Source organism: Neofelis nebulosa, chromosome 7, assembly GCF_028018385.1.
Source record: "Neofelis nebulosa isolate mNeoNeb1 chromosome 7, mNeoNeb1.pri, whole genome shotgun sequence".
Taxonomy (NCBI): domain Eukaryota; kingdom Metazoa; phylum Chordata; class Mammalia; order Carnivora; family Felidae; genus Neofelis; species Neofelis nebulosa.
The window spans coordinates 30,517,042-30,529,779 of record NC_080788.1 but is presented as its reverse complement, the minus strand read 5'-3'; the positions used below and the strand labels follow the sequence as shown (position 1 = coordinate 30,529,779).

Below are 12,738 nucleotides of genomic sequence, written 5' to 3'. Positions count from 1 at the left end.
ACTAGCCCAGCCTCAGCCCCATACCCCCAAATCCTCTGCCAGCCTCAGAGTGCTGTGTGCAGCCTGAGCACCCCACCCCCACCAGGATCTAACTACCTCCCTCTATGGGGACAGGGGTGTTCCCAGAAGGTCCTGTCACCCTGCAGCCTGGGGTTGAGGACAGTCGGGACTTACGCTGCTTTAGGGAGTCAAAGGAGGCCCTCAGGGAGCTGTAAGACAGAAAGGCCAGGATCAGAAGAAGGAGGGCACAACAGATCCTAAAGCCCCCACTAGCCCCAGGGACGTTATGTTTGGCAGGATGGCCCTAGATTGCTCACACACACTGACCTAGGCGCAAGGGACCCTCTGGTCAGACCCAGTGACCATCCACTCAGCCCCTTCTGGAAGATGGAGCTTCTCTTTGGAAATGATAAAGCCTTCAAACCTTTCCACTGTGCCAGAATGTTCCTGGCTTCTGCATGTTTTCAAGGCCCTCCCTCCCTCAGTGGGGCCCCTCCCCCACGAGGTCCTCACCTGCCTTCAGGATGAGCTGAAGTAGGAAAGAGCAGCATTCAGACCTGGCTTTAGGCAAGTGGCCTGGAGGATGTTTTGGAAGAAGCTGGATGGGGAAGGCAAGCAGGACAGGGATACCAGAGGAGAGAAATGTGGGGTCTTAGGGCAGTATGAGCAGAACATACAGGTGAGGACAGAGAGAGGCTGTCCCTGTCCCTGGCTGGGGTGGCTGAGCAGACAGTGGTGACATTTCTGAGAGGGGGACCCAGGAGCGAGTACATGACCCATGAGCAGTGTACAATAGGGTGCATTAAGCTTGGAGCTCCTGAGAGAACCTCTCAGGAGGAGTCAGGAGGCAGCAAGGTGGCCGTTCTAGAGTAGAGACATGGCATTGTCCACTGCAGGGGGGATGCCAGGGGGGGCAGGAAGGGGAGAGGCTAGCCCGGGCATGGGGGGCGGTGGGGAACATCCAAGGGTAGGGCTGCCAGACAGAACAAATGAAAATAGGGGCGCCTGGGTATCTCAGCCGGTTAAACGTCCGACTTCGGCTCAGGTCATGATCTCGTGGTTTGTGAGTTTGAGCCTGTGTCGGGCTCTGTGCTGACAGCTTGGAGCCTGGAGCCTGGAGCCTGCTTGGGATTCTGTGTCTCCTTCTCTCTCTGCCCCTTCCCCACTTATGCTCTGTCTCTATCAAAAATAAATAAATGTTAAGAAAACCAAATGAAAATACAGGATGTCCAGTTAAATTTGAATTTCAGATAAACAGCAAATACTTCTTGAGTAGAAGTATCCCCATGTAATACTTGGAGGATACTTACATTTAAAAAGTATTTATTGTTTATCTGAAATTTGAATTTAACTGGGCGTCCTGTATTTTATCCAGCAGCCCTGCCAGGGCCACAAATGGAGCTGGTGCCTGAGCAAAGGTGTCGGAGCCCACCCAGGACACAGTCCCGTCTGCCGGTAGGTAATGGGGCACCATGAGGCAAACCTTTCCTTGGGTCAGAAACAGGACTGGCAGGGGAGAATGCCTCTCTGCAGGCCATTGGATCTCAGGGATAAGGGCCTCTCAGTGGGGTGAGTTCCCATCCTGGTAGAGAAAGAAGGAGACTCGAAATCCCAGCCTCAGAAAGCAGCAGGGCCTCGGCAGGGGCTCCCTGCTCTGTGCTCCCACATGCATTAGAAGCAGACCCTGGAGCCAGACAGCCTCGGTTCAGTCCAGGCTACTCACTCTGTGGGACCTCGGGCAAGTTACTTACTCTCTCTGTGTCTCAGTTTCCCCTTTTGTAAAATGAGGATAATAGCACAAACACGATGTTTGTGAGGAATAAATGAATTAATATGTATAAAGTACCTTGTCGGGACCCAGTTGCTGTTGTGCAACCCTCCCCTGAGCCCACATTTGCACACCCCTGTCCTGAACTTGACCTGAGCTGGCCTCTAAACCACCCCACATAAGAGCTTACCAGTTTCCCCACTTATCAGGAACCTCCCCAGTTTTGCTTTCAGGTAGGGGTTCTCTTGAGGTAGCGCCATAGGCTGGGCTCCCTTCTCACCTCCCCAAATCCCAAGGCAGGAGGGGCAGCCTGTGTTCACCAGCAGGTGTGTGGGCATGGGCCCATGGGTGCCAAGTCTCCAAGTGCGCAGAGAGACGGTATGCAGGCATTGCAGACTGGACCTAAGGCGGTACTTGTCTGCTCTCTCAGGGGTAAATATCTCGGCCTGAGTTAACTCTGTCCCTTAACCAAGGATGCAAAGTAAGCTGTAGCTCCTTCTGCACCTGGAGGCTCAGTCAGTCGAGACAGAACGAGAAACTGGGGCCAGAGTGTGGCCAGGCTTGCTGTGGTCACACAGAGGCAGCAGCGAGTCACCCAGGCTCTGGCCACATCCTCTGCCGCTCTCTACCCAGCCAGCCCTGTGCTCCCCTCCCTGCCTCTCTGCCAAGTGGCACGCACGCCCCCTGGTGGCCATATGGCCTCATGACGCCCGCCCGCGACAGCCCTGGACTCTGGCCCTACTGCCAGGGTCCCGCAGTCCTTGCAAGGCAGGCTTTCCAGGGGGCTCCCTCCTCTCATTGGACAGTTAGGGAAACTGAGGCCAATGAGGATCAGCAACCTGGTAGAAGTCACGGGGATCCAGGCCTACAAGAGAACTGTGTGGGGTCTGTCTGGTCAATGCCAGGCCCCTTGCCCTAAACTAAGGTGGGTCTCAAAGGGTGGTCTGAAGACCAGCCACATGACCATCAGCTGGAAGCGGGTTGGAAATACGGATTCTTGGGCTCCACCTTAGTCCTCGTGAAGCAGAAACTCCGGGGTGGAGCCCAGCACCCTGTTTTCACAAGCCTCCGGGTGCTGATGATATACATTCAAATGTGAGAATGGCTGGCCTAAATTATTTAATCCTCACAGCCCTGCCAGGGAGGGTCTCATCCTTATCCGCACTTTACAGGTGAGAAAAACAAGCATCAGCGAGGTGAAGAAAGTGATCCACGGCCACACAACAGGTAAGATGGCAAGGCCAGCCCTCTGCTTCTCACCAGAGGAAGGAGGGGTGACTGCCAGGGTGACCCCACCTGCCCTGGGGATGAAGGGTCAGGACTCTTCTCTGACTGAATTGATGCCTTGCCGGTGACTACACCTCCAACCCCTCTGCTTACCCACACACTCATGTCCTGCCTCAGTCTCTCTATTCACGGTGAGAGCCTCTCCAGACTCAGTGGGGCCCCTCCCCCGCCACCAGCCCTCACCCACACCACCTTCAGGCCCCAACTACTTCACGACCACATCTCCTGCCAGAACTCAGGGCCTGAACACCCACAGCCTGGTCTTCACCTCTTTTTAGATCTCACAGCTCACAGACACCTCAAGTGCAGTGTCCAAAACTGGACTCAGCTCCCCACAAAACTCTGTTCTCAGCAAGGTTCCCCTCTCAGCAAAGGCATCGCCCTCTACCTGGCTGTACACACCAGAGACCAGGAGTCATCCTTGTCTCTACCTTCTCCCTCCCCCCGCACTATCTTCCTTCTCACCTCCTAAATCTCTTATCCATCCACCTCACTGCCACCACCCTGGCCCCTGCCTCATCAGCTCCATGCCTCCAGTTTCACCTATTAGGCCTGTTTTCTGGGCTACCTGGTCACCTGGCCACCCACCAGCTCCTTCTATTTGCCATGTTCATGCTTGCCTCAGGGCATTTGCACGTGCTGATTCCTTATGTGCAACATCTTTGCAGGTCTTCTTCTTCTGTCTCTTCTGGGCATTTGTCCCTGCTGTCACCTTGGGGTGATGCATTGAGTATCTGTCCCTGCACTGACCTGTGAGCCCACTAAACAGGGGCAAGGGCTGGTTCTCCTCCCCACCTTGTCCCCAGGCTTGTAGTCCAGGGCAACAAATTCAATATTTGATAAATACCAAGTCCTTTCTCAATCCCAAACCTACCCTGACCCACCCTCCTTGGCCCATGGCCCTGGGATGATGGTAAGGAGTCACAACCTCCTGGGACAGCTGGTCCTTCTCCCTACACCCCTCTCTGCCCCCCAGAATGGATTCTGGGAGCCCCTGAGTCCATAGCACTGCCACGTGGACATTCTCCGTTCCCACCCAGCACAGTCCTGATGGTGACAGAGTCCATTCTCGTCTTGGGCTCCTGTTTGTCTGTCAGCTTGCTGCCCCTTGGGGCTGCATGGATGAGGCCACCCTCATTCTACCTGGGACAGTGGGGTAGGGTCGCAGGCCATGAGCCCTCCATGTTCCCTACCTGCTCACCTCTGGGCTGTGGTCCTTCCTGCCCAGCCCCACGCATTCCTGGTGCTGGGGATCTTCCGGCCACTACAGCTCCACTCACACAGGGCCCAGGACACCACCTCTCTTTCTTGGCCCCAGACTTTCAAGAAGGTAGCCTCTGTTCCATGGGGGAGGGGATACTTCACTGTTCTTGGGACCAGAGGCAGCCCACTGTGGGTTAGCCACAATTCTCCCTTGGAGAACAGCCTTCATCTCTGATCTTGTGAAGGACTTGGGGAGCATTTGAAGTTTTCCTCTGCTCCATGAGACCCAGAAAAGATGGCGTCTTGTAGCTTGCCTCCCTCTTGCCACTAGGACCTCCTAGAGTTTCTCTTCTGTTGTGTCTCTCTCGCACGGTAAGGGCGGGGCCCCATGCAGGCCTCTATCCTGTGTTATCTGCCACCAATGTCCTCATGTGTGACTCATCCCGTTGTCCTTTTTTGACTTGGCTGTCAGGACACAGAGCCTGAAATGCCATGCTCAAACACGGTCTAAATTGCCAGTGTAAACATGTCCTTCCATATCCTCCCCACCACCTCATGCCCCTGCCTAGACATGTCTACCCCTGTCCACCTACTGGCCAGGAGGCTCCTGCCTCCCAGCTTACAGGAGCAGACTCTTCTCACCTCTGTGCTGGAGGCTGGGCCTCACTGAGCTGGTGTCAGAGGACCCCCGATGGGAACAGGGCCTGCCTCTCTCCCTCTAACACCAACAGCCATGTCTTCATTTTCTGAGCTCAGAAAAGAGATCATGAAAAAAAACAAAAAAACAAAACCGCTTCTGACAGGAAAAGCACAGCATTTTAGGCAGTGGCCAAACAGTGAGGTGGGGACTCAAATTCACGGCCTTTGAGGAGCTATCCTGGCCTGCGGTAGCTGCCTAGGGGCTCACAGGAAGTTGGCCGCAGCCCTTTCAGCCTTGATTTCCTTCCATTTCCAGAATGCCTGCCCTCTGCAGCTGCTGGGAGCACGTGGCACCCCAGCACCCTACCCGAGGCAAGATGAGGACTGGACAGGGGAGAAATAGCAACCAGCAGAGCAAAGGCCTGGAGGCTGGAAGGGAGAGTCCAAGCGAACTTTCTGCAGAGAAGGACATGGAGTTTAAGCTTGGATAAGCTTGGATAATGGATATCAATGGATAAGCCCTTCACTCATTGAACGAGGTCTTTAAAATGCATTGAGAGGGCTTGTGGGGATCCCTTAGTTTGGGGACTTGGTCTCATATGTGTGTTCTCCATTGCCCCTGCCCAGGAGGTGTTTGCTGAGTCCGTGTGTGAAGGAGGTGAATGTTAGAAATTATTTAACGATGGGGGGAACCTCCCTTTAATGTATATGGCTGAGCCTCCAGGCCTGAGAGAGGTTTCTGGCCAGGCTGAGGTCAGAGGATAATGCAGAAATGCTGCATCTTCTGGCAGCAGAGGTCAGGGAGGCTGGCCCACTCTGCTGTCTTTGCTCTCACTGGGCTTCCTCTGGGGTCACTTAACCCCCCAGCTTTTGTTCTCCCCACTTGCTCCTGCCCAGTCTGTGCACCCCCCAGCCCTCTACTTGCCCTCCATAGAGCTAAGAATGAGCATCTCACGGGACCCGGGGGGGTTGGCCGTGGGGAGGCTGGGAGCTCCACCCTACCAGGGGATGGGCCCTAGAGGATGAGCCGCCAGCCCCATGCTGAATAGCAGGCCATTCCCAGGTGCAAACCTCAAACACAGCCCCCACAAGTCTCCATGAAAACAAGGAGGTGACACATGTTGTCATGGCCACCCTTCACTCTCCCCACAAAGAGCCCTCCAGGTTGGTAGGGGACAGGATGACCTGGTCTAATCCAAGACTCTAACAGTCACACAAAGCTGAGTGTCTGGGAGGACCTCCTAGAGGAGGTAGGGCATGAGAAGGCCCTAAAGGGAGGCTCTAATGCAAAGGATTGGGAAGGTTTCACTCAGTGTGTTCGAGTCTGGCTTCAGGGTGGTAGGACCATTTATTTTACATTATTTTTAAATTCTTGAATCCTCCTAACTCAGCATAGGGCATGACACATAGTAGGTGCTCCATAAATGCTTGCTGAATAAATGGATGGATGATGGATGCTTGGCCCCCAGTTAAAGAAGGGAATGACTGAAGAGTCTCACTAATCCTAGTACATGCCACATGGCTCAATAGCAACACTTATTGAGCACCTAGTATGTGCAGTCAGCTGAGCTGGGAGCTGCATAGGGCATGACTCTGAGGAGGCAGCAGGTGAACTGAGATGGGTTCAGCTCCTGCCCTGTCACTCACTGGCTCTGAATGTGTCCTGACCTTGTCCACCTTCAGCAAGATCTCTGACATCTCCCCTCTGTCTCCGTCTCTCCCAGGAGGTGCCCTCCCCAGTCCACCCTGTTCTGACCATCCGAGCCTAATGGTGAGCTTGGGGCCCTGCTGGCTCTCCCCCGCCACCCCCGCCTGCTCTGGGAGCATGTGCACAGGGATGTGGGTTTTATTTCTGCCTTTCCTGCTGCTGGGCAGAGTGACCTATGGAGCCTGGTGTTTCTGGCCTAGGCTCCAGCTCCTCCTTGGTGGGCAGCAAGGCAGACCTTGACTCTACCCCTTGCTCTGGGCTGGGGCTCTACCACTGATGCTCCCACCTTAGATGAAGGCTGACCCTCCAGTGATACTGACTTCTAGCTTTCTGGGCCAGGGAGGGGCTGGGCCTCAAAGGAAATGGTCTAGACCACCAAGTCAGGCTTCTCAGCCCTAAACTAAATAGGATGAGCCCAACTTATCTGACCTACACAGGGGCCGGTAAGACCATAAAGAACCCCACTGTTTATTGAGCATTGCCATGGCCTGGTACTTTCTGCTTGACATCGTGACTCCAGAGCAGCTCCTGGGGGCGACTCCCCTTTCACAGCCCAGCCCAGGAGTCAGCGAGGTGTAGTGACCACCCCACTGCCACACAGTATATGGAGCAGGGCAGACCTAGCCCCACTTGGCCTCTTACAGCCATGCAAGGGATCAGGACCACCTAGAGCATTACCCTGGCCACTTCTTAATCCTACAATGGAGCAAGATACTGTGTACCTCCTGCATTTCCCGCAGTCCACCTGGCTCCCCTTCCATTTTGTTCTCTTTTTCAGTGGCTTCTCCTTCTCTGTTTAAGTCCCCAGTGACTCACAGGCTTCTGAGTATGAGTGTGCCCTACAGCCTGGTCTCCTGTCATGGCGCTGCCCGGAACACCCTCTCTATCCAACCCCCAGAAGAGGTGACCTTTCCCATCTGGCTTGGGTGGCCAGGAAGCAGAAAGGGATGCCTCCTGGGTCGTACTCCCTCAGCTCCCCTTCCCCAGGGAAGACAAAGAAGGGTTACATCAGACTTTCATTCATTCCTTACCATGCCCTGAGCCCTCCTCTGCACCCAGCCTGCATCTAACCCCAGCCCTGCCCTGTTTATCGGTAAACAGCCCACTAGAGTGGGCAAATGAGAACCAAACTCAACTTGCCCACTGTCACATAGCTCACAAAGGCCAGGTGGGGACTAGACCTCATGCATTCTTACTTCTAGGGTTGTGTTCGTGCTTTCTGGTCCAATGCACAAACCTTTGGGCATTGAGGATTAATCTCCCCTGGCTCACACCACTTTTAAACCTTCCTCCAGCTCTTCCTGTGTTTTCTCTGGCTCCAGTTTGGAAGCAGAAACCAGCCATGGTCCCTCATATCTTTAGAAGACCCAGAAAGTGTTGTATGCTCAAGGCTCAAAATGAGGGAACCTGGGTTCGTTCCAAGTTTTGGAGCTGACAGCCTTTCGGGTCACTCCCCTTGTGCAGAGCCAGATACTCATAGGCTTGACCTCCAAGGGGTTGCTATGGCAGCTGCAGACCCCATAGGTGGGGCTCCTGGGTAGGAGGTGCTCACCCAGGGGGAGACTCCACACCTTCACAAGGCAGCCACAAGACTTACTGTTAGAAGCAGTCACAAGACTTACTGTTAGAAAGTCCTTCAGGGGCTCTCAAATCATCCTGCTCTCTCTACTGCCTCCCTATCCCCCAGTCTGCACACTGGGACCCAGGCCTCGGGGCTGGAGAAGACCCCTGCTTCACAGCAGAACTACTCCTATTGTCTCCCCTTTGGGCCGGGCCTGAGCCAAGCCCCTGGACTCTATTAATCCTTTGATGAAGGTTGTATTGTTATTCTGCTCACTGTTGAGGAAATGGAGGCACAGAGAGTGTCAGTGGCCAGCCTGAGATCCCACAGCTGTTGGATGATGAGATGCCTCTAGAACCCAGATGTATCCCCTCCCACCACTGTCTCTGGCCACACGTGTCCCCTTGAAGCCCAGGCTAAGCCAAGGCCACGGTGGGGCTTGAGCAACCAGTGGAGGGCCCATCACCTGGCCCTCAGGGCTCTCAGGACTTGGGTGGAGGCTGTCCAGGTGCCGCTGGCTGTGCTACAAACCCCTGAGGACAGTCTCTGCCCCCTGCCCAGAGTCTTCTTGGCACTGAGACAGCAGGGTGTTCTCCCCTACACAGAACCTGACCTCACCCAGAATGCCCTGTAAGCCAAGAGACTTGTCCTCCAGGCATCTCTGCTTTGGAGCCATCCAGACCCTTCCAGGTCCTCCCAGGTCCACCCCAAGCCAGGAAGTCCTAAACCCCATCCAAGGGCCCAGAAGTGCCTGGACAAGGAGCAGAGAGCCCAGGGCACAGGGCCTCTTACTTGATCTCTGTCTGGCCGCCTGCCTTCCGGGCGATCTGCACCAGCTCCTTCCCATACCTCTCCTCTGCTTGGGCCCTGCAAGAACAAAGTGTGGTCACTGTCCCTTTACTTCTGCTGGCTGCGGCTCCCTTAGATATCTAAGTGGTGGAAGCTGAGGGTCCACTCACTCAGCCTCTTGGGGCAGGCTGAGCCTGCAGGCCCCTCCTTGACAAAGTTTGGCTCCCAGCCCTCCTTCCAAATACATGTTGGGCCAAATACCCGCACATCTGAGGGGACACCAGATCATTTGCTTGTGAAGGGAGGCCCTGGCTGGGAAAACCAGGAGAGTCACACTTCCAACAGCAGGGTGGCCGGGCTGTCTGTTCCCACAGAGCCAGGAGGACAGCCCACGCCCTGCCGGCCCTCGCCCAGTGGCTGGCTCACCTCTGCCTCAGCAGCTCCTCCACGTCTTTGCACATCTTCCTGCCGTCGAGCAGCCGCTGCAGCAGCACCTCATAGCCTGTGTGGGCCGTGAAGTCCCTGCACTGGAACACGAGACAGAGGGACGCGTGAGTGCCGCTGTGTGGGTTGGGAGGGGCACTGAGCTCGAGGTCCTGGCAAGGACTCCGCTGACATCCAGGAAAAGTCTGTGTCCAGCGTCTGGGGCCTGCCCTGCCTGTCTGCCTCCATTCTCCCATTCAAAGACGAGCTCTTGGGCTTCAGGATGTGGTTTCGCACCACGGGGCCCCTGTCTGTGGGGGTGCCAGGTGTGTGAGCCCTGCGCACCATGGCGCTCACAGTCTGGGACACATCAGCTTTACACAAGATGGCCGCGGGGAGGGCCGGCTCCAAGGCCTGGTAATGACAGCCCCATAGGGTGCCCAGCAGGGCTCGTTTCCGTCACATTCCCAATAACCCTATTATCTTGGTTGTCCGAGTGAGAACACTGAGGTGCGGATGGGTACGGTGCCCATAGTGACACAGCTTGGCAGTGGTAGGCCTGGCGTTGGACCCAGGCTGTCAGGCTGGAGTCCATGCTCACCACCTCTGCACCGCACAGCCTCTGCGAAAAACTGCACCAATCATGTCTCCATCAACAACTGTGTGCCAGATGCCATGCCAGGCTCTGTGTGGGCTCCCGTAACCGTCTTGTACCCACCTGGCAAGGTGGGCATCGAGAGTGACTTGCATCAGGATGCAGGCACATCCTAACACACCCAGGACACCTGACACATGCTTAGCACCTTAGGGCCAGCCCTGAAACAGGACAGTGGGGAGAGGGGCATTTGGGAGAGTTCTCTTGGATACGACTGCCCCTCTGCTGCCTGGCACTTTCTCAGCCTGTCCCAGGGCTCCTGACCAATCTGATTCTCCTTTCTCACCCCTGGAATGCATTCTGAGCTGCTGGTGCTGGACTTAGTCCTCATAGTCAAGAACTATAAAAGTCGGTCTAGGGAGTGAGTCTTGGGGCCAGGCTGCACACGTGGCTGATTGGCAGAGGAGGGAGATTGATCCTAAGAGAAAGTAGTGAAACATTACGCTGAGAGCAGGGGCCTCTGTGTGTGTTTCTTACCTGAGCCTGGCCCCCACATCCAGTCTTGGGGAAGGACCACCCCCCAGGATGCTTGGCCAGGCAACTGTAAATTGAGGCAATCCCTGAGATTCAGCACCTAGTCTGTCTTCTTTTCCATCCCCATGGACCCCCAAAAGCCTCAGAGACTGGAGAAAGGGTCCCTGCTCTCCTGAGTGCACACATCATAGCCCCATGTCAGACCTCAGCAAATCAGTGGGGCTTTCCCAAGGCCACACCTTGGGGGAGGTAAGTCTAGCCCATCTTAGAGTCAAGAGCTGATGGTGCACCTTTCCCTGCCCCATGTCTTTCCTCAAATGCTGTCTATGGGCATGTAGAGAAAGTCAGGAGAGGAGTCTAAATCAAGGAGAGCTTCCCCCAGGAAGAGGCATTTGAGCCAGGTTCTGGGAGAGAAGGTGCTGTTCTTCCAGGTCTAAGTAGAATAGACATGGTAGAAAGGGCAGAAATTCCACAAATTGTCCCAACAGGCCCTGTGCCAGGCCCAGCCACCCTCAGCAAACTCAGAATCGTGGAATCTCCAGGCCTATAGCTCACCTACGACCCCAAACTTATTCCCTCCTCCATAAGCATCCCTAGAAATCCCTGAGGCCCAGACTCAGCTGCTGACTGGATCTCAAGCAGTGTGCCTGGGCTCTGGCTGGCTATTTGGGGCCCCAGGGGAAGGAAGTTGTCCCCCTAACTAACCCCTGCCAGCCTGTCCTGGATCAGGCATCAGCCCCCAGGCCGGTGTGGTTGAGCCAGGCTTTCATTTCTGTGGTTTTTGTGAGTGGCCACTTGCCCACTAACTGGTCAGCAGACCCCGGTTTCCCACCTCTCAGCCTCTGCTCTCCCTCCAAACGCCCCTGGCAGAAGGCTATGACAGCTGGGGAGGAAAAGGAATCTGGAGCCTCAGCCTCCTTCCTTCTCCCCACGAGGGAGGCACTCTGAGCTGGACACCACCATTCAGGACTGAATTCCACAGACCACCAAACTGGGAAGCATCTTGTCCAGTGCCCCCCAGTCCCAGGGAAACTGAGGGCCAGAGAAGGGAAGGACCTACCTCAGGAAACACAGGCAGAGGCAGGACAAGAATGTGGACTTGCAGGGGCCCTGTCACTCTCCATGAAGCCTCTGGGAGAGAGGGCAGAGCTGGCAGACTCTGTACCCTGCCCCACACCCCACCACAGCAGGTTGCTCTGTTCTTCCCTCCTAGGCCCCCGCCCGACCCCAACTCTCCAGGGAAGCCCCTCCGTCCTTACTGAGACTCCCAGAGTGGAAAGAAGCAAAACCAAACCTACACTGGCCATTCTGTAGGATGCAGAAGGTAGCAAGGCCCTTCAGGCTGGGTCCCCAGGAGCTCAAGTCCCCAGAGCGCTGTAGGCTCAAGAATCTTGTCTAGCCTTTGCTCAGAGCCACAGTGGTGCTAGCAGTGGCTGTGGCCAAGTGAGCCACTGTCGCAAGTGACTAGATTGTTCCGAGGAAGTGCTTGGTTCCCCCAGGGCTGCTCCTTCTCAGCACCGCTCCCCTTCCCCCAGCCTGCATCCTCCTCCTTAGCCCCTACTCCACCACCTCCTCCAGGGAGTGGGTTCTGACTCATTATTCAGAGCTGGGCAGAGTCCTGCTCAGGCTGCTGTTGAGGAAATGAATGAACCAATCATTCAGTTAGATAATCAATCAGTTCTGCAAGTTCACAGGCCCGGGCCCAGCCACACAGTCACCCCTGCCAGGGCCCACCCTGGCCTTCCTTCCCAGCACCCACCCAGTTCCACCCTGTGAGTACCAAGGGCTCCATGTCAGCCCCCCTCCTGTGCCGGCTGACATTTCCACAATGCAGAAGCCACCAGGCAGGGCCATTCACCTCCTTCCATCTACCCACAGCCTCTGTTGCCTGAAACCCACCCATGGCCTTGATCGTGGTGAAGTCTACCGGCCACACAGTGCACTGTGAACATCACAGGGGTTTTCTCATTGAAAACGCCACACACCCAGGGTGGTTAGGACGGTAAGGAAGATGCCTCAAGGGGGGAGGTGACTACCCAAGATCACCCAAATGGTAAAGGTCAGAATCTGGAATATGAATCTAGGTCGGCCTGTCCCCAAGCCCACATACCTACACCAGTCATTCAATAGATAGTCCAGCACTGTTTTTCATGTTGAAACATCAAAAACTAGTTTTAAAAAATAACTTTGGAAAATGATTACTGAAATTCTTTCCAGCTTAAATCAAAGCT

The 12,738-nt window shown here is 55.3% G+C and overlaps 1 protein-coding gene across 2 annotated transcripts in view; it reads right to left on the bottom strand.

Annotated features, from left to right (window-relative positions):
- PSTPIP1 (proline-serine-threonine phosphatase interacting protein 1) overlaps positions 1–12,738 on the bottom strand; it is a 45,313-nt gene that overhangs the window by 15,497 nt on the left and 17,078 nt on the right. Inside the window, exons 2-4 of one of the 2 annotated variants that reach the window (XM_058736959.1) lie at positions 9,382–9,482; positions 8,959–9,033; positions 175–209 (exon numbers count right to left, since the gene is read on the bottom strand). In XM_058736959.1, coding sequence (XP_058592942.1) covers positions 175–209; positions 8,959–9,033; positions 9,382–9,482 — 211 coding nt within the window. The remainder of the gene's footprint in view (positions 1–174; positions 210–8,958; positions 9,034–9,381; positions 9,483–12,738) is intronic. The other variant, XM_058736960.1, reaches the window with a different exon arrangement.